A 27,159-nucleotide genomic window follows, 5' to 3' on the forward strand; every position below is an offset into this window, starting at 1 on the left:
AAACCCAGGAGTATTATTGAGCATCTTTCCAGCGGAAGGATGATTCCCCCAGTTCTGCGTTTACTACTGGCCTCTTGTCAGTTTTCAGGGGTTAGTCATTAAGCGCAAATCTAGCCTTTCCTGAATTTCTTTAGTTTGGTTTCAACAATTCGTGTTTTGTTTTATTAAGTGCATGTTTTAGAAATAGTGTTGGCACACGACTTGCTTTATGCGTATTAAAACTCTCTCGTATAATTCGTTTATTACAATCTCTAAGTATGTGTTAGGCTAGTTATCTCCCTGAGGATGAGGTCTGAGGCAGATCTTGAGTTAGTGATGTCCAGAAAATTGTTGCTTCTTTCACATTTTTCTTATGGGTAAAAGTCGATTATCTACAACTGGCTATCAAGTCCTTTTTTTGTGTAAATACTGGCCTGAATATGTTGACTCAGTGGTCTGAATGAAGTAATCACATGACAAAAATAATCCTGAAATATCAAATTCGTATGAAATTTACAGAATCATAATAATAAGAGTTGTAAGATTGTTAGGGTTAACAGGAAACAAAGATTGAAAGAATTTCAAAATATATTTAATACAAATACTGATACGTTTATACATATTTACAAAGCGTTACATAAATGAATATTACAATGAACATACTTTCAGAAAATACTAGTGGTACTCATTATTAGAAAGCGTCATATAAAATATAAGTAGTAAACAAAAATAAAAGTTCCGTTATTTAATGATGAATTAATAAAAAATCTGTTTGTCAAATTTCATTATACTTCTGCAGCCTTGGAGTTGCGCACACTCAAAAATCCTAATTTGAAAACGTATTCGTGATCTGTTTGCTATAAGATCGTTAATTTATATCAACGTTAGGTAATTCACTTGAGAGCTTTCGAAAAGGATTGGTGAGTGTTTACTCCCAGGTGCAGCTGGCCAGTTCCAAGACTGTTATCTTTATAGCGATAACTCCTTTATCTTTCACTGATAACGTCGTCAGATTGATTGTAGTGGTTATCAATATTATATAAAACAGATTTAGGGTGAAATAACCTTACTGAAATACATTTTTTATGGGAAAATAAACGTTCTTTTACTACTAACTTTTAATACGAAATAAACCTGTACAGTGTGAAAATCCAAAGCACAAGTTCAAAGTGTACAAACGGTTGATCTAATGACAATAACTTTTGTTTTTTTAACCAAAAATAATCTCTCCAGGAAGCACATTCACATAAAACAGAGGGTAGTTTTACGGGCAGTCTGGCCCGTTTAGAAACTCCAAAAATAGAATTATTCAAACACATCTTTATCACATCGTGTCCAACATTATTGGAATACACAAAGCCAAATACTTATTTATCAGGATAGTACACATCTCTTAAAATGCATTGCATTTACAAATGTTTACATTACTGTCTCTATGGAGAGATTGTCGTGTTGTCACCTGAGCAGTGATATCATAAAAGCTACTAAGAATACGGTGTTTGAGATGGAGGAATTAGGCTGTGCGTCGGAGAACAAAGCGCTGGGAGCCGTGGCTAGACAGTTGTAGAACTGGTCTGTGTCTAGTCTGGTGATAGCGCAATAATGGTTGTGTGCCTGGTTCATGGATGTCATGAGGCCGGAAGTGCTCACGGAGTTCACAAGGTAGTATCTGCAAATATTAAAAACTTGAGTTATTCCACACAAAGATAATTAGGAGAAGTTCTCTTGCTCTTTCGCATGGGCCACTGGCCTGAGCAAAGATGTTATCAAAGATAATAAGGGGGAGGAATGTTTATACAGAACAAGGTCGATGATACTGATAAAAAGTGCTATGGTCATAGGCAGGATCTGAACCTACGCTATCACTAACTCAGATCCAAAGTCCTAGCCTCTACTCTATAGACACTTCCATTTGGTAACAGTTACTTTCACCAGGTGTTATCTTCAACAATCACAAATCGGGTTTGTAAAATTTTATCATAAGGCACGTGCTGCAAAGGAAATCAAAAGAAAACAAAAATTTAAAAAGTATATTAAAAAATCAAAAGACAATTCAGGTAAAAGATATTTCAAGATATACAAAGATACAAATGTTGCATAAAGAATCAGTATTTAAAATTAATAAGATAGAGGATATATCGTTATAAAGTATTTTTATATAATTTCGATAATGCTAAGGAATAAAAGCCTGAGTACGTATACATTCCATGAATTATTAGTAGATTTAAGACGGCAATTGTTCTTTATATATATGCAATCTTCGGTGAGACAGAGTACGGTACTGTTTATACCAGATTTTACCTCTACTTTTACATTTATTTACAGTATAAAAATTAGGTTCGATCTTCCTCAACTTTAAAATGCGCGTTTTTTATTCAATTTTACGAAGTAAGTATCTATAATAAATCTTTTTTGTACGAAATGGCCAGATTCTCCACGTTGAAATAAATAATATAACACCGCATTAATACGTTAACATCAATAGCCTCGCCAAACAAAATAAACGAAAAGAGCAAACTAACTTGTGTATGTCCACTTCCTTAGTTGCTACAGAGAACCCACTATGAAAATAGAGGATGCGGCTGTCTTGAGAGTAAATGTCATATAACGCAAGGGCTGCTATTTTGGGTGAATATAAAAGGAGCACAGGATTTCGGACATTTGCCAAAGGTATACGTTACAAAAGTTATAACACTGTGTGTTAAAGTAATTTGTATTATAACAAAGTTATAAAAATTTCTTGTTATTATCCCATTTACGCCTGTGCTGGCGTGACGTGTGATTGTGATTGTCGTACTTGTGACTTGATTTGAAATATTTTTTTATATATAAAGATGGCAAATGTCCGAGATCCTGTTATCCTTTCAAACCTTTCATCGTCAAATAAGAAACTTTGAACAAAGAAAAACAGTTCGTTACTCAATACAACATGAAATTACACATTATTGTAGTGGACAAATTTTAATTCTATAACGTTTTTTGCACGTCATGTTATTTACAGGAAATGGAAAGTAATGTTCAAAGTAAACGTTAGACATCACTTAAACCAGAATAAAATTGTAGACAACCAAATTTATAGTTTCGTAGTTTTTTTTTTATTTTAGAAAGATTTTCATTGCCCAACTCATTTTTTCTGAGATTCAAACGGATCATAAGAAGTGTCTGCATATTGACTATTTTTCCCCAGAAATTATATGGCTTTACGCAATCTCTGAGGATAGCGTGCAAGTATCGCTACTAAAATCCGAACATTCCTTACTCTTCTCCTTGCGAGCAATTGTACTTCTTTTTTCGAGCCTTGTACTTTATTGAATACGAATACTCCTATATATATTCAATATCAATGTTTATTGAATGACTGTTGATTACTACCAATTACTAGGTATAACCAACGCATATCACTCATTTGTTTAAGTTTACTACGACTTTAGCTTTACTATATTACCATAAAGAATAAAACTTTGAGAACGTTAAATTAAATCTTTTACTTTACTCAACTTAAACTAATAGAGAAATGCACTTCTTTAAAGATATAAACAAATTAAATACAAATATACTTCTCTAGTGACATTGTAAAGGATGTTTATAACTTGCAAATGCTGTAAGTATATATATTTAATTATTTAACAGCACTTCATAGTGTATTTAGTGATTAACCTTTGCGACAACTCACTAATTTCCTATATTACTATAAGTTTATAAATTTTCAGGTGTACAATCAGTAAGAGACATCTTGGATTCGTCAGTCCATTTGGTTCAAGGAGGCAAAAAGATCTTAAGAGTGAATGTTCGGTAGTAAAACCTTTTTCTAATTTATTGTTGTTATAGCAATTAACTCTGACAAGTCTATTATTATGAAAGACTACTATTATCATGAACATTATCTTCTGAACAAAGTAAAACGGAACTCTAACAACTGAACATAATTTTGAATGTATTCAAAGTTAGACTGTATTCAGTAAATAGACCACCAAATACATACAAACATATACTTTTTGGTACAGACATAATAATGGGAATCAGGTGAGTTAAGTGGAATAAATCAATAATAGAGTCGGCATCAGGATACAGCCCCTTGCTTATACTGGTGGCGAGAGAAAAGAAGAGACCTGGCCCGTGCCGGCGCACAGCTGTGTACTAGTGTGTTGCCGCGCGGTAATTTCAGGCGCTTCGCCCCACAACCAATCCTGCGAATTGTTTATCCTAGCAATGGAGTTATTTGTTTTCAGTAATGTGGCATTCCTGCAGAGTGCCACATTTTACATTAGCAAAATGTAATTGTTTTCTTTTGACTTGGTATTTGTAAACCTGTTGATGAAAATTTTTCTTATCCAATTACAAATGTTCCTATTTTTTTGCGTAAGAGGTTTTTTGTTTACTGTATATTCAATATTGTGTTAGTCAGTAAGGTATCACTGTTAAATTTTATATACATAAAAGCACTACATTTACATTATACATATATGAACATTAGTAATTGTTATCATAACAATAAAAAAATCTTCAATTTTAGTAAATCATTCCTTTAATTATTGTTTATTTACAACCACTGTAGAGCCTAATTATTAGAATTTATTACAAACAAAAATTTTACTCAATTTTAATTTATCAAAACAGTACCGTCATTTAAATTATCTCATAAAACATAACAATTAGGCCGCAAATCAATGAAAACAGTGAAACAATAATGGAATTACGAAACAAGGCGCGGCAACATACTAGTAGTAGCGCCTGCAAATTGTCAGATAGGCCAGAATCCAGGGTTCTTCTTTTCTCTCGCCATCAGTAGTTTATGTCTTCAGTTGTTTTGAGAAAAATATAGGGATGGAATCAGTTTAGAACATATGTAAAAAGTGGGTTTTTTTACTTTTTAGAGCATATGTCATTTTGATTTTGTCACTTTAGCACTATACCTGTGAGTGCACGAATGACATCTAGTGTATACAAAGCTAAGTTTTAAAATTGTTATCTATTTCAGTTCTTAGGAACTTAAGATGTAGGATTAGGAGTTACAAATTCTAAATGACCAAATTTAACAGAGCCGACATATGAATTCTAGAAAGTTTAACTGATATGAAGTAAGAAAATCGTAAGGTTGAAGTCTTTACAATGTTTAAAATGGTAAACGAGTTTGCTTCAGCTTACTGTAGTATAAGCAAGTAGAGAGGGCGGCTGGGTACAGGTATTTCACAGCAAAAAAAAAAAAAAAAACACACAAACACACACACACACACACCACACACACACACTACACACACAAACTACAACACAGCCTACACACACAAGCACAACTATTAGGTCCCTGTTAGTTTAATTAGCGAAATTTTCAAATCGAATCCATATTTTGCTATTTGTTAGTTTATCCGGGTCTTTTTCGTTTAAGGGCCGGCAAAAAGACCCTAGCCTATTCAAAACTCAGATCACGCGATGCTTGCTCTTTTAGAAAAAAAATTAACTCGAGCTTGCAAAGTCCAAGCCCAGATCAACTCACCACGCTTTATTGAACAAGAAAAACTAAGTATAACTCACTCACGAGAAAATGGAAAAAGATAAGCGGCGCGCGTTTATCACTGATAAGGTAAGACGAGTTTATACTAGAAGTAGTACCTGGACTACTGCCCTACGAACTAATAACACAAAAAAAAACAATTAAATGCACTGTCAGTCAGGTATAGTATGTTTGTAAGGTGCTGGCCCTTAAACGAAAAAGACCAGTTTATCCTAAAGTTATTGTTATATCGATTAAATAAAACATGAACAAAAATTTTTTACTAACAGCTTATTTTTTATTCACTATTCTAAAGTATTATTCAATAGCTCGGTAAGTGACAGCCGGGCTCAAAAATTTGCGCTCGTGACTGTTGGGGTGCGTGCGTGAAGGCCTGTCCTTTCAGTCGCATTCCCTATTTGATAATAATATAGATGTATCAGGACGACAAACTTATTGTTTTCATTCCTGTGAATGGTTTGTTGTAGTTAATTGGAGTAAACTAATTGTGAATAACATCACACTTAACTACCCACCTTGCAAACAATGGAAGTCCGTCGGTGATTGTGAAGCTCTCGGCCAGATCGTGGAACTCTGAGGCCGACACCTTGTGAAAGCCGTAATAGGTGGTCAAGTTGTATTCTATGGTCCAATCTGCAGACTCTCGCTGGTTAGCCGTGGCCAGGTCGAGGTAGTACTGCACGTAGTCTATCACCTATTCAGATCAAAAGATAACATGATTTCTCCATAGCGTATGTAATACAGCTTTAAAGGTATATAAGGATATACTTATAGTTCTAAAGGACCGTTCAACATTTTTTAATTTAATTAATCCTGTAAAAATGGAGGGATATGATACTACAAGGTTATGAAATATAAAGCGTTGTTGCCTAATGTCCGTATGTGTAAGTATTTTTTCGAAGAATACAAAATAAACCGTAAGGCTGAAAACTTGTTCCACCTCTAGAGTATACTTGGAAATCACACTGCGTAAAAACTATGAGACAAATATTAAGAATGATTTGATTTGAAATACTGAAATTGGAAAATATTTATTTTCAAAAGCTGAATGACGGAAAAGAGGTTTGTCCACGGCAAATATGACGTATTTTATGATACTTGCAACCAGATTACCAACAATGATGCTTCAATATACACATCTATAACTGTAGCCAATTTGTATCAAACATGTCATCATTGATGAAATCTCTAAACTGGCTCAGTAATTTGGATTTAGCTTTGTGACGGGAGATTTTAATATTATTTTTAATTTATGACTCAAGAACTTTGTTCTTACGTACTTTTTTATAATTGTAATTTTTTAATTTATTTATTTATGGATAGCTGCCTTTGTCCCCCATACGATATATATATATATATATATATATATATATATATATATATATATATATATATATATATATATATCATTGATGAAGGCAATATTTCGTTATTTTAATTTGTTATTTTGAATAAAACTCTGTTTAGATATTTAACTAACTCTTGAATACGAATCATATTTAATACGTTTATATACGAATACTATTTACATTACAAAAAGTTATTTTGCTACCCATAATGTAAAGGAAGGTATGTGACACATTTCACTTGTGATTTAATGTATTAATTTTCAATTTAAGGTAACTTATCCTTATTTATTTATTACTATTTTAGACTTAAACGTTTTTAATATAAGTAAGAATTTAATAATACAAGTTACAAGGTAATTGATTCATCTTACTTATTATTTATTATTTCAATTTTTATCGCACAGAAGTTCAAAAAGTGCAACTAGCTCTTATTATGCATTTTGCAAGTCTAGGAGCACTTCTGGTTAAAATCAATTATATTTCAGACACACAAAGAGTTATCCCTTTTCCCACAATAAAAACTTACCATGTCTAGGAAGCCTGATTTGGTATAATAACGTCTACTTCCGGCCCTTGTAATTTACTTCCGATGTAAGGTATTTCCGGGGCGGTACTAGCGTTTACAATGTTGGGAAGATTAAGAAAATATATAAGTAGACCTGAAAAGTTTACTTTCTTTGCCATATATCGTCAGAACTTACGGATGTCTTCATAACATTTCCCAACCCTCACGTTAATACAATAAGCATAACCCACGAGAATATCACATTTCCTTAGATAAATGTAATTTTCCTAGGATATTATATGCCGAAAAATGACTTATATGGGTTTTAGCCCTATTTAACCCAATATATAAGTTAAACTTCACGAAAAATCTTATTGCAAATGTGTGTCAAATTTAATTCTTCTAGGGAATGGGGAGTTGTATGAACAAAATATATAGTTCATCCTGGTTTTGCAACCCTAGTTCATCCTTTATGGGTGTTTGAGAGTTAATCCTTAAAGCATTCCCTCCCTTTAGGGGGCTATTTTATATGGTTCTAAAAAAGTGTAAGTAATCTATTGATAATTGATATATTGATAATTTACGAGTGACATAAAAAGGCATTACTGATATAAATAAGGTTTCAACTATCAAAGATATCGAGAAGTTGGATAGTTAGGGATGAGTTAATGTGGGCTTTGCCTTTTATTATATTGAACCTCTGTGTTTAAAATCCCATATATAACGTGTTTTTCTGTTCGTGTGTCAGAACGTAAGAAAAAAGGTTAAGCGTGCACAATAATTAAAAATCCAAAATGGTGATGAATAAACTACTAAAAATAACCTCAGCACTAAATGAATAACACAAAGAAGATACACAACACAACACGGTAGATAAGTAGAGTTGACCTAAGCAGGAAATTCAATTTCAGCGCATCCCGGGAAACGGTCCGGACAACGACGGGACACAAACACATCATGGCATCACATACAATACCCAGGATAGCGATGGTTGGAAGGGGGGATTTACATATCAATGCGGACTTAGTATGTGCTACACTTTTAATTTTTTTCTATACTCAAATAAGTTATAAAATTTGAGAAAATGTGTTTTGAGGCATCTCAATCATTGATATTCTTTAAACTAAAGCTACCCATTGTTTAGTTTGTATTTTGCCATTGTTAAAAAACATTATATTTACGAGATAATAACTAATTACAGTACGTTACTATGACTATTATAACGATAATAACAGTTTTTGACCATAAATGTATAAAATTTTATTACTCGTATTTTCAATTTAAGTTCAAATCTATTAAACTGTGTCAAATTATTTTATTAACCTGCCAAAGGATACAACATTCTACATATCAACAGCAGTTTGGTGACGTCAGTTGTTAAAGAAGATGATCTTTGTATATAAAAGCTTGAAGATATAATATATTACCACTCCTAAGATATAAATATGAATTTCTTCGTTGCTTTACAAAGTTAATGCACTTTATAATGTACATATTCGTCTGGTGAAATATACGTGCAGTTATACGATAAGTAAGAAATGTAATAACTTTGTTTTAATAAGGATCCCATTGGGAATGCGTTATAAAATATCATTAGTTCTTTTATAAAGTATTCCATATGATTTAATGATAAAAAATCAAGTTCGATGATGGAGCATGTCACTCCACGGGATTGAGCGGATCAAGAGTGGGGCGAAGGGGACAATAGTCCTCCCCCCTCTCCTTGGATCCTTGGGAGATTTGTGCATAATAACATACGTCCAATAACTCACGTCATACAATATTTATCAATTGTTTTTAAGGCTCTAAAATAGAGTAGTACCTGCTGGATGAATTAAAGTCAAGGACAATAAAAATAATGCATGCTGTATTTCCATTCAGCATTGCTACAAATTATACACCACCCCAAGGAGCACTTTATCCCTACGATCTGATTCCTGACATCTGGGGAAAGGTGCGCCCTGACAGTTGGTTGCACTGATACCCCCTCTCATCATGTCCACGTCAAGCGTTGCTAGTCAAGAAAAAGATCTTTGTCAACTGGACAAAATTATTTTCGCTTTACTTTTAAGTCCGTTCAAAACAGTGTTAGTTATGTGTAGTAAGGCTTTTACAATTCCCCATGAGGGTTCATTTTTTGCTGGTTTATACCTTCCAGTTGAAACTCACAGTGGGTACAGCAAAAACCAATGTGTCACTTAAATCTGGGCAACCTTATGGATGTCTAGGAGCAGCACATCACTAACCGCAAGTGTCAAGATTCTGGGGTACAAGTTAATTCGATAGGTGTAATCTACTGCGAAGATGATTGTTGGAGTGTGGGGTTCATTCCCTAAGAGGTTCTTGCCAGCCTGACATAAGGGTGTGTCACCCTCTGCCTACCTTGACTGGAGAGGGTGGTTCAAGCTAGCTTCTCCTTTTTTCTAGGGGTCATGACTCGAGATTAGTGCTCTAAACGTTTCCTCATGAATCTTGACAAGAGGCAGCCCCTACTCCCAACCTTACCCAATTAATTGGACTAGGTGCAATTTTCTAAACTTCTTGTCTTAAGAGATCAAAAATAAGATAAAAAGCTTTGACAAAGGACCGATTTGTTAATGTTTGAAACGTATAAAACCGGGTGATACTACATCACATGAGATTATAAATGAAGACTTTCAGCTCACTATACTCAGGTAAGCATTGCTCAGCTGGAGAATCTATTGCTTCGGTTTCACCGGGTCAGATTAATGTTAGTCGTGCCGGCCGCAGCGTATCCCCGATGGACACTTTCTGCCGTTACCGTCTCTCGACATTGACTGCCATATATTGGACATATGTGTACTGTAGATGACAAAACACTAGACTATGTTAATGAAGGATGTGGGGAACAAAGACGACTAAACTTTAACGTCATTCAGCCAATCATGTGGTCTCCAAAACGTGAGTCATAAACTCGTCTATACTCTACAATACTTTTGAGAGTATTCAACGAGTTTTCAATGCCTTGGGCATCGCATTTTATATTGTATTGGGCATTTTTTTAAATTGAACTCCTTGCTGAGAAGGAAAGCGTTTAAAAATTCTGTGTCTCCCAGTTCCGTATGTATCCCTGCCTCTAGTTTTACAAGAGTGAATGTTCCTACCTCTTATAGGACTGCAATCTGTTTTGAAAAAGACGAAAGTTTCAGATTTTTAAATCCTGGTCTCCATAACTCTATAATTCGTAGTTTTGCAATCATTCTGACACACAAAAATACCCAATAAACATTCTAAACGTAACCACTAAAGAACATGATTTCTGATAATACTACTGAATGTTATCACTGAACATATACATCAAATATTTATCGCTTAACAAACTTAACTATTCAAAATTCGAAGTTCATAAGAGAAAACATTGAACCATTGATCAATAAGTTTTATCTAGGCATAATGCACTCACTATAATATAATAAATGAAATTAATTTATTCAACAACTCTAGTAAATACAATTTCAGCTACGTATCTAGAAACTAAACCGTATCTAATCTTATTTGAAGTATTATCTTGTCTCTAGAGAAGTTTCCTGGAATTACTTATTGCTGGTATATTCCACTCGTGATTCTTCCCCCACCCCAAAGCCTAAATTATCGTTAATGGATAGGGTTGAATGTTAGTGAACATGTTTACATTGATCTTATAGTATTGTAAATAACAGGACTGCATATATGTCATATATGTATGTATATGTATGTTTTAAATCAGTAGGGTTAAACGAATAGTCGACCTTATTTTCAAATTTAAATGTTGGTATTTAGCTTGACGAGGGTGAGTGTTTGTGACTTACCTTAATAAATCTTTCTAGGAATGTCAACAATTTCATTCATTAGGATATCATCTTTTAAAGACTTCACTACTTAGATAAAAACATATAAAGTAAGTGGGGTTTTAAGAGTAAGGTTGCTTCTGTAAAGAGGATTAAGGTCTTCTGAAATATTTCCGAGAACACTGTAAAACGCGCTGTAATTGAGGCTTACAGCAGTGGGAACGCGGGAATTAGACTCGCATGAAATGGGATGTAAAGGCGCTGGAAACTTGAATTAGAACAATATTGAAAGGGAATAACTGGGCGTAAAATACACCATATCTCTGTTGAAAGGAAGTGGAAAATATGAAAGAGGTGTTTGGAACAAATAAATCATGTGATATCATATGTCTATCGTAAATAATGGAGATTAGTGAAACAAATTAAATCAGTGAAAGTAAGAGATCATTTAAAGGATTCTTGGTATAGGGCATACGACTTACATTTTATACAAAGCAAGTATAATGCAAAGCACGTATAAGATGTAGCCCTGTATGGTTAGAAACAGCCAGAGCGAGTCTTAGAAGGCGAAACTTTAAAATAATGAACGCCTTAGAAACACTCACCAAATAAATCGAAGCAGTGATAATATTTCCAACCGTCTAGATGCGAGAAATATGTGACAAATTTTATGAGTCAGAGTCTATTATTCAAATCGTGGCAGACATTTTGTTAGTAATACAAAAAAATTATTATATTGAGATTAACGATCAGACAAAGAAGATTGTTTCAAAGAAACATGTTTCTAATATTGAAAGAAATCAACTAAGTTTTATTGCATTGACAATAGTACATTGTATGGCAAACGTTTGGATTTGTACGTAAAATTTCTTACATTCATATCACAAAATTCTCATTCACACATACAATTTTACAACTATGAACCTTTCATTCCTCGCCAATATAACCCACTTGAAACAGAAGAATCAGTCGTCTAGTTGGGCGGTCTCCCAGTTAAATGCTAAAAACGCCCGTGCATTATAAAATGCTTATGGCACCAATAGGTGTTTAATAGATGTTTTAATTTTGTTTTAATAATGTCCTTTTTGAACGCCTGCCCTCGTAGGGTTATTATTCTAAAAACCACTGTTCTGTGTGGTTAATATATAAATGTAATAGATAATGTGTAGCTATGAAACTAACTTGTATACCACTAGCACACGGAGATAAAATTTAATTGGACGTATAAGTGTGAAAATCGGATTAGCAAGACATCCAAAGTAGACAAATTATATCAGAATCAGTGAATTATTACTCATGAAAATGTGAAGAAAAACTGTCCAATACACGCTGTCAATACTCATTAAAGTTGATAAAGTAAAAAGCTGCTAAAATTACAGTTAAACCAATAATAAATATTTTTAATTAGCGAATCCAATTAGAGCAAATTGACGTTGGTTACAGATGGACGGGGAAGTAATATTTACTAAAATATAAGTGCGTGACTTAGGTGAATCAAATGTTCCGCTTGAAAAGCAATTCAGATTATATCTTAACTTCAAGTCTTAACTTCAAATTTGAATGATGACTAATGCATACCATTTTCAGTGAAATTTTATATGAAATTACTGGCTTTGTAACTGTATTGTGCATTGTAACTGGTAAAACCCCTTACAAGGTCGTGTTAACACGGGCGTTTTCAATTTGCGTCCAAATACCACGCACGTGTTATCACGTTTCAAACAGCTGCTTCCGTACACGACACCTAACGGCTCTAAGATCATACATATTGGTCCATATTAGTGTTTATTTGAACTGCTCCAAATCCACAGCAATGTTGCTTAACTGCTACTAGACTATGACGGTAAACTAAGGAATTAACCATTGTACCGAATGGACGAAACACATGGAATTGGAGATCTTTGAGGTCATATTAAATACCCGGCATTTCAAAGTTAACTTTTAAGTTTAATTATGTTAAAGAAACTTACAGGCACTATTTTTATATGTTAAAATAAAATAATGACTTGTCACGTTGATGACAAAATATGATAATGATGAAATGAAATTACATCATCAAATCATGAAATCATCATCATCATCATCATCATGAAATCATTTTTTTTATGATTTTTATCATGAAATTATTGGTGTTGGTTGGTTCCAATGTTCTTTGGAATTTTACCAAATGACTTAATTACTTTACAAAACTTTAAAATGACTTCCCTTCACGTTGATGTCGACTTGACACACTCGGTGTCAGCATCTTACCTTGACATTGCAGCTGTAGTCACGAAAAAGACGATTGAATTAAAGTAGTCCTAAAGGAAAATCAACCCAGGACTCAATAACTCGATGATGAATTCAAAGAGGAACTCAAAGAGGATCACAAACTCGCGGACATGGCGCGCGAACGGCTACGAAGTTCAAGAGACAAGAATTAGTACGCGTGCCAATTAGGTTATTATTCTGCCAAAAAATTATTTTCAAGAACATGAGAGAAAAATAATACCAACCATTTATGAGCCACAGGGTTTCAAAAACATATGTATTATATATAATGTTACTAAATAGCGATACACACTAAAGCACATGTTGAAGTTTTCATTGATTTTAGAAACAGAAACTTTCAAGTGTCTACTATTTTAGTTTTTAATTCCGTTTATTAATTCGTTACTGTAAGTTTCTTAATTTTATATTTTGATTTCAGCCCAGTCTTAGTTGTATTAAAGATAAGGGCGTTTTGTAAATTTTATATTTATTCGGATGAGCTGTTGTGAGGCATTTAACAGTTGAAATTTTGTGAGAATGATGGCGACTGGGATGCGGACTCAATTTATCACAAAAACCTGGTGGACAATCATGAGATTCTGGTGACAGCATGTTAAACAAAGATATTATTGAAGTTGATCATAGTGGGAAAACGCGCTACATTTGCGCCAACTGTGAATCAGCTCTGTGAGCAAATAATCCTGGCAGTAGCCTATAACAGCACAGTTGAAATCTCGGCACTTAAAGGGTTGAATCACTAACAGGATTTGTAGCGGGTTTGTGTTGAATGTGCTGTTGTTATGGGAAACAGACTTTCCCACATGTAGCAATATGTACGTCACGTGACCTTTGTGTTTGGAGTATAATGAACTACTGATGGTAAATTTGAGTTCAAATAGTAATGGGAAAACATTTAAATATATTTTGGAAAGAGAGTGTCCTCACGATCTAGGGGTTCGACATTGCATCTTGTTTACTTAAAAATAGCTCAAGTTCAATTATTGTCTATGAAAAGGCAGAAGTACGTCACTGGGGTTGTATACAAAATTTCTAATCTATAGCTCATTTCATCCCTGAGATTTCCTGCAGACAGATAGACAGAAAGACAATTGTACGCTATGGGAAAGAAGTTCACACTAAAATGACGCGTTATAGAACTCATTCTTGTAGAAATTATGTTTCATGCAAAGTTTAAGGGTAACATGAAATCTTTTTCCACATATTTTGACACATGATACGTTCATATTTTTGTCTAATATGGGTTTAAATCAACATTTATATAATAAAAGTCGACTCACAAAAGGACTATTAAACGATACTGTAAGTGTTGGTTGTTGGTGTTAGCTGAATGCCATCATGGTTACCCATAAGACCAATGTAAAAATAATCACTAACGCTCAGCCTTATTCCATGGAATGTTCATATAGAAATGAAGCGTTGTGCACAATTTTAAGTGTAAAGTTCAGTTTGTTTTCGGGATATCGTACGGACAGACAGACAGACAGAAAAGTAATATCTCTAATCCTACGAATATTACGACTTCGCTAGAGATCAACCATATCGTTACTCATTAATAGCACTGCAAACCTGTAGGCTGCTGTACTCACTGGGTCTGTTGAGATCCTCGTAAACATTAATGACGCAAAAGGCAATAGGAGCACAACGAAGACTGGCTTCTCCTTTTATCAAATAGCCTACATTTATAACTCAAACATTACTTGAAAATAACCGCACATTCAAAACTTGTTTATTATTGCGAACAGGGAAATGGTTGAATAAAATTGTACCTTTTCGGTATCATGCAATTATGCTATTTACATTCAATAACGATATTTATATAACAAATAACCAGTTAAATTGTATTTATTACAAAACCCCTAAAGTTAAATTTAATTTTATAAAATTACTTGGTTTTCATATTTTTTCAATAATAATATCTCATTTACTACACTCACTGTAATATGTACGATATGTATATATTAAAAACGTTCCGCGTTTTTATCTTCAGCAGTTTTTGATGGCACCGGATAAAATAGTCTCCTGAATTTCTTATTTTAAATGTCTCTAATTCTGCGTTAAGTGATCAAAAGTTGTTTTTTAAATTTCTCCGTGTCCATAAAAGTTATCTTAAAGGACTATGAAAATTAACCATAATAATATACGGTGAAACCTTGTTATATCCAAACTGAAGAGAAAATATAAAACTTCGATATAGAGAATTTCTATATAATGAGGTTCAATATGCAAGGTTTTTTGGAGCCGACTTCAATATGTACAAGTTTGCACTTGTTGTTATCTTATTCATTAAATCAAGAAACTGATAGGCTCCTATGTATACATGTACAAAACACCTACAGTAATGATGAAGGCTTGATTATGAGAACTTTATCGGGAAATTTATAAGAAATAGCCGAGAGAAAATTCGCTGGTATACCAAACTCCTTTTCAATGTCACATTTTTTTATTCTCGGCCTCCACAGTCTCTATTATAAGTTTACCCTTATCTTGATAAAGTATACTACAGTTCTGAAATTGACATTGAAGTCAAGGGTGTCAGACTTTCATGAATAATTTATCCCAAAATGTTGTTTTTGGATTGTACAGTTTTCCAAGTTGGTGTGTTAGTATGTTCCTAGCTAAACTAGTTTTAATTCTAAATTCCCATTTATCATCATAAATTTCTACTAATAAGCGATCAAATAAATTTTCCTGACCTCAGCAACCCAACGGCCCAACGATCCCGTTTCGTGCTTGATTCACATAATTTGAAAAGAGTGTTGAACTTGCCAACTAGATTAACCATAACATCGGGCACCGCTAGTGATAATGCGATAATATTATCGTTTATCCGAGTTTGACTTCTCTATCTTCAACCATTCTGCCAAGGAGTTGTCTTGGGATGTGACCCGCTAGTAAAGATACCCAAGCCTGTTTATAAAAGGACATTTCTACCCCAAAATACAGAGAAATCAAAAGGCTTTAAATGAATGTTTAAATTTTTGTACAATTCTCCGGATGTTTGTTTAGAGCTTTACATAATTTTCTCTCTTGTATCACTAAAACTATTCGTGTCATTTTAATGTGTCAAATTTAAAAGCGAAAATGCATTAAAGTTCTTGGATTACTAGAGGAATTCTTGTATTGAGAGAGAAATTAAAAATTTTTCATTCACTATATCGGTAATCTGACAATGAAAATTTCAAAACGTTTTATAAAAGTTACATAAAGGCCGCAGAAGTTTATGAAGTAGATTAATAATTGAGACATAGACAGTTTTCAAAAATACCTGTTATATTATTAACCAATCAATACCCATGACTTACGATTCATTTCCAAATCAAAGTCAGGGTGAAGTGGTGATTAGCCACAGGTTTCAGTCTCAGTTTTAGATACGGCTGTACTTCGGTTCGTTGCTTTTATAAACTGAAACTACTATATATAGAGATTAAAAGTAGGGAAACTAAAGGTTGAAACTTGATATATTGAGGTTATCTACGAACCTTCAACCTTCATAAACCTTCAACAGGCAAAATTAGCGATGAAGTAAACAGCACATTCAGGAGAATGGCAAACTTCGATTTACCAAGGAATTCGATACATTGATTTGCGATATATTGAGGTTCCACTGTTAATTCTAAGCATAATATATGCTGAACCTCATGGAGAACTCGATAGTACATTTTTGGAACCGTATTGTCCTAATCTATGAACTCTTATTAAATAGTTTGTAAAGAATCGAAAATTAGTACGCAAGTTCCTCCTGATTCAAAGTAAAAACTTATTGATTTTAGAGTTCAATACAATATATTTCTATATCTTTTGCCCGTTGTAAGACATATCTTGATGAATATGCCCTGGAGACGAGAAACTTGGTATATAGGGGCCAAAAAGCAAAAGGGCAACCCTCTATTTGTATGTATCATCAATCATTAGTTACAATCCGTCGAGTCATTTATAATCCATTATAATAGTTCATTTGTTCGGGAAAGGCTTCCAGTTATTATGATCGTTCATACATATCACTTGTCCCAATGTATTATATTCGTATGATAAAATTAGTTAATGATGTTAATTTCAACTGTAGTTTACCTGTCCAGTGTCACTGTTGAACTTATAGAGTCGGATCCCAGGGTTGTTGAAACCGCTTGAGGACCTCTTGGGTGTCAGAGAAGGTGACAGGTAGATGTTAGAGACTGGCCTACCTGAAAATGAGAAATTACTCATAAAGTTTGGCGTTGATACTAGTAAATTGTATAATTGCATGACATGTTTTGTGGCCCGGGGGCTACCCACCAGCCTCGTTGTAGACGACCCTGAACGTGTCAGAGTGGAGGTGCCCGAAGAACTGACCCGTGATTATGTCAGCGTACCTCCTCACCAACCGCAGGTACCGGGCGTTGTGTCGCGGGGACATCACAGGCCTTGGGGGATTTCCCAGTCTCTCGTCCGTCCCTGGGGCCATGTGACCGACCAGGTAAATCTGGAATATACATCAAAAATGCATTAGCTATCAATATTGTATAAAATATAATTAAATTACAAAATATTTTTCGTATTTATTTCTAATAAAAATAAATAAACCATCAAGCATGTTAAACGTAAAGTAAGATCATTTAAAGAGCCATTAAAATTACTTAGAGACTAGTTTACTCAACTGCTAAAAAAATAGAATCACGAAGTTTTGTGCATAGTCCTAGCTTCTTCTTAACCCTCCAACTGTTGTTCATCAAAATTTTGATGAACACAACCCATTGTGGATTGTTGTTCGTCAAAATTTTGGTGACCAAACATTCCCTTGCATAATTACTCATTACAGTATATTCCGGCAACGTATCGATTCGATTCATGCACCATTGGATTCGGGAAAAAAAAGCCTAAGGAATACTATAGTTTTATTCCTCTTTGTATTGTAGTTGCAACGTACCAAGTTCGTAGTTTGGAACGTAAAAGAAGATGATGCAATTCATTGTGACCGCCATGTTGTCGATGCCGTCTGAGTTGTTGATGTGACGAGTCGTGTTTATTAGTAAGTTTTAGTAGGTTTATTTGTGTTTTAGTGTTGTGTTTAGTGTGTGGTGAATTGTTAAATATTGCAGTAGTGCAAATAAATATATTTTAGAATAATTAAATTTCTCGAAAATTTTTCGCAAAAGTTTTGAGTAATGACAAAATGAAACTTTTTTCGACTCTTCAAAAAAAAGTTATGGAATTTATTTTACTACTGCTGTATAGTTTACTTCATTCTGAGTAATAAAATATGCAATATAACATGTATTGAAGTAAAACTGTATTAGTAAAACTTTTATTAGCAAACTCTTACATATACACCCTATTTTCACAATTTATGCGCATCGCTGCTTTTTGTTATATAGTGTTATTATAGTTTCATAAATTTGTATAATTCTTATGTGTTTCTGAAACTAGAATAAATTTTACACAAAATGACTATCTCACTTTTATAATTTTCTTACTATAACTTGGTTTGCTAGGTATGGTCCCCCCCAAATAAAAAAAAAAAAAATTAAATTTTAAATTTAATGGAAAAACATTTTTAGTAAACATTTTTTTAAGGCCAAATTTAAATACTAATATTATTATATGTTCAATTCTGAACACAAAAATATATACTTCTATATATATATTACTTTTAATTTATATTTTTAATACATTTTTTAAAAAACCCTTGCACGAGGCTCGAAAACATGCCGCCACTACAGGAAAAAATGACCGCCAGTTGGAGGGTTAAAGAATAACCATTAAAATATTATAATGTTAAAATGACTGTTTAAGATCATTTAAAGATATATTTAAATTACTTAGAGGCTAGTTTACTCAACTGCTAAAAAAATAGACTCGCAAAGTTTTGTGCATAGTCCTAGCTTCTTCTTAAAGAATAATCATTAAAATATTATAATGTTAAAATGACTGTTTTTATTTTAATTTTACGCGTAAACATTCAACCGATTGTACTGAAAGTTGAAATGGATATTCTTAAGATCATTGATATGGACATAGTTAATATGAATATATAGTACATCTTTATTTAGAAAATCCTTCTGGCTACGCCCGACTGATATCTAGTATCGAAAAATCACTTTTTCGCTAAAGTTGCTAATTATTAATTGAAAGATCCTATTACACGCTCAATGTTCAAACGTTCAATTAAAGAGTTCAATGGAAACATTGCTTCATGGTAGCAAAACCACAGGTTTCATTATTTAACCACTTTTCAGTTTGTTTATATTTATAGTGTAAAAGCATAGTTTTATAGTAACATTTCTTACGTACAGTGTAATAAAATATCCACATAGGGAAATGAAAGTTAATGTAAAAGTAAATGTTAGATAACAAAGATAATATTACTATCTAACATTTAATATGAATTAAAACTGTTATAGGACTTATATTTGTTTCCTTTTGTCAGAAGTAGGTTAATCAGATCTGTGTGAAACCAGGTTAAATCAACCATGGAACAATAATGCTAAGATCGGAGTACATAATAATGACCGTAGTATACACATTCTGACAGATTTTCTTGATGACAGCAACAAGGCAAACTGAACATAGGTGTCGGAACTATAATTCAAACGAACCAGTACTCTTACACGTTCAAAGCCTAAGAAATTGAGAGCAAAGTTGCGGGTAACTGCTAGTATATAAATAACTCTATGCGTAGATAATAGGACTAAGTAAATGTGTGACTACACAGCTTGGGATGCTCTATAATTTACATTTTGAGTTACATGATTATTGTGTCTACATATTGTACAATGAAGGCGATTTTGGAAAAAGTGATTCCTCATTCACAGACGCTATGGGTAGATTTTCTTAAATTTCCTTAGTGTTTACTATAGATTCTAAAAAAGGAAGTAATATCTTCCATAATACTTATGACACGAGGGAAACATCATCGGTTGGTAGTTCGGCTCATTTTGAACGAAATATTTAAGTATAAATATGATTTATTAATATGATATTTTTATTTTTTGGTTAAAACAAGCTTTAAATTAAATTAAAATGCATACAAAATAAAATTATATATTTATTTGCACATTTTACAGTAGGTAACAGTTTAAACAGCCTTACATGTGTTCTAAGACACTGATTTTTGAGTAAGGATAACATGTAAATAATTTGGGCAGTTTTGTGTTATAACTAATCACCATAAGGCAACCATGCACATTTACTACGTGTTAGTGGTTAAAAATGAAGAACTTATAAATTCGGTTTATTATTAATGAATTATAATTATTTTTAATACGTTATGCGTAAATTATTTGCTTTAATTAAATTTATACAGTTTGAATACATTTGAAATCAATATCGTCGTAGCCATAATGAGTTTTTATTTCTAGACTTAAAATATATTGGAATAGTAAATAGGCCATGAGTTGAACCAAGAAACTGACAGATATTTGTAAACGTACGAAGGGATATTATTTATGCATGACAGAGGTAACAACGTTCTACCACAATCAGCTCATATTTGTTTTAGTTGTTAGTTTAGTCTGAATTAGAAGCTCTATTCTGTTCCACAGACATACTTAGTAGTACATACTTCGATAGAAAAATTTACAGTTTATCAAGAATTGAAAAAAAATACTTAAGGAAAATGTCCAGCATTTATTGTTTAAGAGAGTACACTTACAATGCTTAAGTAACACCCATCTACGTGAGGAAACCCTCTTTTAGTATTGTTTTTGTTTCTTACTGCCCTTTTTTCAACCCATGTCCTTTACGTCTTACTGTTTCTTTAAGTCGATAAGACTTGGCCATGAGGGTTTCCAGCCAGGCCCACTGCCCGCCAGGGTCTTCGCCCTCCCCCTCGTCACCAGTCCAAAGATTAGTATTGAGTGCCACCAGCCGTAGTTTTCGAGTCTTCTGCTCTATAGAGTAGAACCCTCCTGGAAAAGGTAATATCATTAAACACTAAATATCTTAAGTGATTCATTTTACATTGTAGTAGTTGTTGGATCTCAACTATCAATATAAGCCGTTGCAATAAGGGGTTACAATCAGTTATATATTTGTGGATTGTGACTGGAGGATGTTTTATATTAGACTTAAGTTTTTTAATAATACAATTGTCTAGTTTAATGAACTAAAAATCATGTATGAGTGATTATAAACCTCGTTATTTTATCCTCTTTAACGTCCAGACATACCGAAAATATCTTGGAATTTCCAATCAGGATGAAATATAACGTCAGGGACGATCTTGGAGTCGCAATACGAGTGTTTGATGTTGTGTTAACCACCTATCCGTGCGTCTTTAGACTTCATGTTCATGTAGTTCAAATTGTGCTGGCCACCTGAGATTGAAAATAAATAGATTTCTATTTTGATTAACATCGTTTTACCAAACATTTCGAATTTCTCACCGCAGCACTCCCATAAATTGGATGAATACTGAAATATTAGATATTATTACAATACAGTGCGTTTTAAGAACTACTTCTGATCTTTTCTTTGGATGTCGGATAAATCTCAAGCACAATAATCTCACGGAAATCTGTAGCTTACTTAGTATTAAGCTACCAGATCTACAAAAAAGATGGCCCATCCAAATTCGTACTGAACAGCTAACAATAATTAAACATATATTTTTAATGACCAGCAATAAAGAAAATCACTGTCCAATATTTTTTCATGCTCGAAGACGCAGTGGTGTTTAAACGAAAGCAGGGTGGCGAGAACAGAAATGAAATTGCTATACGCGTTTAGCGTATTTTGTTCTTAATTTTAAGGCTTTTACTGTCCAAGGTTTTTTTTAAATTTTTATTTAGTTGACAAGCAACACTACAGCCAATTTATTTGAACTTAATACAGCTCATGTTTAATGAGAAGAAAAACAACAAAGTGACGAAAATATTAAACATACTATCAATAAACAAAAATTGTAAAAAAGTATGATTGACCGTAAAAAGGCCAACATGTTGACACTATAACATTCAGGTTCGGACTGACAACAGGTTAGGTTCAAACATGTAACAGTTAGAAAAGAAATTATCGATATTTAACAACGGAAAGTTAAAACATACAATAAATCAAAGTAAAAAGCATACAATATTAATTTATAACTAATAGAGTATGAAAGAAAGAGAATTTCCGGGAAATTTGTTATCATTCATTTATTCAAAAAACCAGTCACACTGCGATTCGAAATCTGATATCTTCCACAGGTGAATAACTAACCTAGGTTACTACAATCTAGATTAAAATAAACCTATCAGTTCACTGTGGTTGGCCAGTGAGTGTCGATCTATGTTTCCTGCATTCTTTTGCTCAGTATTTTATTTCAAAATTATTACTAGTTAGATATACTGCATAAGGACTCGAAATACAACATTTTTGTTGGGATTCCTGATTTGTGCTTATTTACAACGAGCTGGTATGATTCGTTTATCTTAACCTAGATTGAAGTTTTATGTAATATTACTTGAGGGACCTATTTATGTGTACCTTGTAGGTGATTTTAAAGAAGTAACAATTAAAAATTAATTATTTTTACTATTTTTAGAAATTAAAAGCTTACATTTATCGAGTGGTTTGATAACGCTAAAATAATTTCATGACATCGCCAGCACGAATATATTTCAACAAGTTGTATTACCGAGTCTTCTTAGGACAGTACTTTTTTGAAAAAAACATGTTTCTTAATTTTTATACTGTAAAAAGACTGCATGGTGAAATATAAAAGTAAAAAATTTAACATACCTATCTTAACATACGTTTTCATGTAGCACGACTGGTACGTGGTGTGCCTTGTTATAAAGCAATTAGCTAAGGGCTTTGTAAGGACGGTCCGCAAGAGGCTTTAATATGTCACTCCTGTTTCAGTGAATAAAATTAGTTAGTCCAAACTTTTCTGTGGGTGTACTATAATAAATTATATTTATATGACAAAGGTATAATTCTGCAAAATTTAACATTCTTTGTATAAAAGATATATGTTGTTTTGGGGTAGTATTTTAAAATAAAGTTATTCTTCAACAGTACTTTATAAGGATAAAAGTATTTCGGACATTTGGCATCGTTATAGGTCATAAAAGGTATAACACAACGTTTCGAGGAATGGAATCTATCCCCTTTGTCAGGTGGAGGTATTAAAACGTTATATTCTTACACTAAAAAAGTTTGTAGTGTACCATCGGGTGTTCACACATAAAGCAATATTTCTCAGAGGCATAAAATATATTAAATTACATCGAATACACTGATATTGCTACTATAATCCATAGCAATACAATTTGCATTGTGTACCATTTTAGTGAAAAATTGCTTTTATAAATCCTTTCGTGCACCATGGGTTATCCACTCATGTCTATATATTCCTCAAGGTCATGAAATATATTCAACTTCACCGAATACATAAGCATCAATACACAGAAATAACGTTTGCATCCGTACCGTATATGGATGGCGTCAACAAGATTTTCTAAATCATCCTTTCGTGTACCAACAGTGGAAGGTACATGAAGGAATATTCCTCAGTATCATACCATAAACTCAGTTACAAGGCATACACTCACATTTATGCGCTAGTCCACAACGACAAGTTTTGCATTTTTACTATGTGGGGATCCGTAATCCTCCTTTGTCACACCGATAGTACTATAATAGTATGGTATGGTATGCTACGATACGGAACGGTATGGTATGGTATGGTATAGTATGATATGGTATGGAATGGTATGGTATGGTATGGTATAGTAGCCTATGGTATATTATAGTACCGCACTGATGCTAAGTCAGACTAACGATGGTTCTGAGCACCGACCTTCCACGAAGCCTTTAAGACTTTATCACAACTACAAAGTAAAATCGACATGTCTGACCTGTTCCCACTATTTCAAGTACCTTTGTTGAAGGTGTGCAGAGCCTCTGAGGGTAGCCAGTGTCGCCAGAGACTGCTGACGTGTCTGTAGGGCTGAGTGTCCTCCGCGACATACCGCGGGTCATCGTGTCCCAACACGGGGAACACGAACTGACTCGAGAACACGTGACCGAACAGGTGTGTCAAGTTCCTCACTGTCGCCAGATTGTGTGATGGGTTGTGCCGGCTCGGGTTGGACAAGGCATCGCTGTAACAAATATTTCAATTAATTATTAGTTTTAACACTCGTCTAAGGAAAATGGCCCTAAAGTGTGTGCCACAATGTGTCCGGGACGCAGACAAGAGTTACGTGGGCTACCAAAGAAAACTTATATAATACTTTGTTGCATTATACTTTTGTGTTAGAGGATCCTCACACACACACACACCCGAGAGGCACTCACATTCACCTCTGCTGTCACTTTTGTTTCCGTGACACATACTGAGCTTTGGTCTGCTTAAATGCAATTTTCAATTTTTTAATTAATGATTTATTATTTTTTAATTCTGTACTTTATTTTATGAAAATATAGACAAAAGCCAAATTCATACGACATTTCTGACGTGTTTTCTTAATAAAACGATCAAATGATCGCTTTCAATGAAAGAATGAATTTATTTACTCACTCCAACACAATACAAAGATGACCAGACCAAATGTTTTAAATTGTCTATTTATACATGATCATAATCATTTCATTAAAATTAAATAATACAAAATATAATGAAACTAAAAGATTATCACTATATTTCACATATTTTTACAGTTAAATGAGAATATTTATGGATTTGAAGGTTCCGTTATATGAAAATTATACAACAACATCAGCGCTCCAAGTGGAGGTTATTCAACAAAGTTGACAATTAATACACTAATAAATGATAATGTAGTAATATAAGCCAAATAGTGAAAGTTAACTGAAAAATATAAAATGTACATAAAAAAAGAAAAATTATAAATTATATGAATTATTCTGCTTGAACCAAAGATATTAAACAATCTTAGTCTAGGACTGAATTTCGACATATTTTTCATATCTTCAACTTTTAAAAGCCAATTTTTCAGCATTATAAACAAATGTTGATAGGACTTTTTTGTGCATTTGAGGTAATTAGACAGTTTATTATAAATGACTTTGCAATGTTAGATTATTACACTTTACTTTTTTATACACTTAATAATATTTTTAATAAACAATAGATTAAAATAATTGATAAGTTCAAGACAAACCAACAGAAAAATGTAAAAAAACTAAAATAAATCCCAACGGGGGTTCAAAGGTCACCTAGTCCTATAGGACTGTTGAGGCTACTAGTAAACTATAGTGAGTGATTCTTACAGATAATTCTTTTATCTAATTTTATATTTTATTCCATGATTAGGCAGCAATCGCAGACAATTACAAATGGGCGTTAATTTAGTAAAGGGCAATCCGACCTAAAGGCGATCTAACAAGTACAAGTACATTTTACAATGCTCAGCTAATACTAGTTTACCAATTTCTATCATTTTCAAAAACTTGTATCTCTACTTAAAAACAATATTAAAGTTTATAAATAGTAAAATCTTACACGTTAATTTGGAACAGATTGATGTAGTAATATGTTTATCTTGCGTATAATAATATTAGGATTATTTAAAATTATTTATTTTTATATTCACTGGTTTTAATCAATTGAAATAAGCATCGAACCTCTTACCATTTCCTGACTGATTTATGTGGTACAGCCATGTTTCAAGACACGCATGTTTGCAGGTATTCTAAATTATTACAGAGCCTATTTGTATTAATAAGGTTTGACTTTGACCTTTAACTAAGGCATCTCTATTATTCAGCCCATACACTGCTTGTTCGGCAGCGAAGTTTCGGAACACATTGTGCTTAGCCAAGAATTGTTTTCAATTACGATATATTGATATCGTGTCATAAGATTTAAAAATCATATTACCACTAATTACATTATTTTTGTATTTTTTTATTGACGAAAATAACAAATTAAGTTTTTAGCGTTATTTTAATAAATTTTGAATCAATATGGTTTCAGAAAATTTCAAAGATGTCGCTATGATATAGTATTTATATAATATATCCAATCTATCCTTATTAGTTACACAAATGTGTATTCTTCTTAATGTAAGATTCAACCAGTAAGTTATGCCTTAACGTTTACAATTGTAGGACTTTAGCTAGACAAATACACGTATGAATATGGTTCAAATATGTAATAGAACTTTGTTTTATATTTGCTCGTGAATTCAAATTTACATCCCTTAATTTTTACGGAACACTTTGCACTTATCAAAAAATATTTTCACTTACTCTAAGTAACCGACACGATGTATTGAAATCGTGCTATAAGATAAAAATCCTATTATCACTAAATCACTAATTAAATTATTTTTGTATTTGTTAATTGATGACAATAAAAAATTAAGTATTTGGCGTTATTTTAATAAATATTGAGTCAATATTACTATATAAAATTCCATAGATGTCGCTATAGTATAATATTTATATAATATGTCCAATTTATCCTTACTGGTTATTGGTTACAAAAATTTATATTCTTTCAAACAGAAAGTAATACCTTAACTTTTACTACTGTAGGGTTTTGTCCTAGACAAATAGACGGTTGAAAATGGTTTAAATATGTCATAAAAATTAGCTTTATATTTACTAGTAAATTTAAATTTACAACCTTTACTTCTACACTCAGATATACTTTTAGGCAAAAAAGTATGCATATACAATGTTGCAAAAATTGCTGTAATTTACAAAAGTAAATCTAGTTTGCAGTTCTAGTTTCTAGTTATGGGTCGAATGTAAACTTTTACTTTAATTTGTCTTGTTTTTATATCAAGTTGAAAATCATTTAGTTACAGTGAATATTTTACCAGACAA

At 32.9% G+C, this 27,159-nt stretch overlaps 1 protein-coding gene across 1 annotated transcript in view; it reads right to left on the bottom strand.

Annotated features, from left to right (window-relative positions):
• Positions 1 to 555: 555 nt before the first annotated feature.
• LOC124359010 (acid sphingomyelinase-like phosphodiesterase 3b) overlaps positions 556 to 27,159 on the bottom strand; it is a 195,283-nt gene continuing 168,679 nt past the window's right edge. The window contains exons 6-11 of the mRNA XM_046811341.1: positions 24,241 to 24,464; positions 21,127 to 21,284; positions 17,674 to 17,860; positions 17,470 to 17,582; positions 6,004 to 6,182; positions 556 to 1,648 (exon numbers count right to left, since the gene is read on the bottom strand). Of these exons, the coding sequence (XP_046667297.1) occupies positions 1,435 to 1,648; positions 6,004 to 6,182; positions 17,470 to 17,582; positions 17,674 to 17,860; positions 21,127 to 21,284; positions 24,241 to 24,464 (1,075 nt within the window). The 3' untranslated portion in view covers positions 556 to 1,434. The remainder of the gene's footprint in view (positions 1,649 to 6,003; positions 6,183 to 17,469; positions 17,583 to 17,673; positions 17,861 to 21,126; positions 21,285 to 24,240; positions 24,465 to 27,159) is intronic.

This window comes from Homalodisca vitripennis, chromosome 4 (assembly GCF_021130785.1).
Source record: "Homalodisca vitripennis isolate AUS2020 chromosome 4, UT_GWSS_2.1, whole genome shotgun sequence".
In the NCBI taxonomy this organism is placed as follows: domain Eukaryota; kingdom Metazoa; phylum Arthropoda; class Insecta; order Hemiptera; family Cicadellidae; genus Homalodisca; species Homalodisca vitripennis.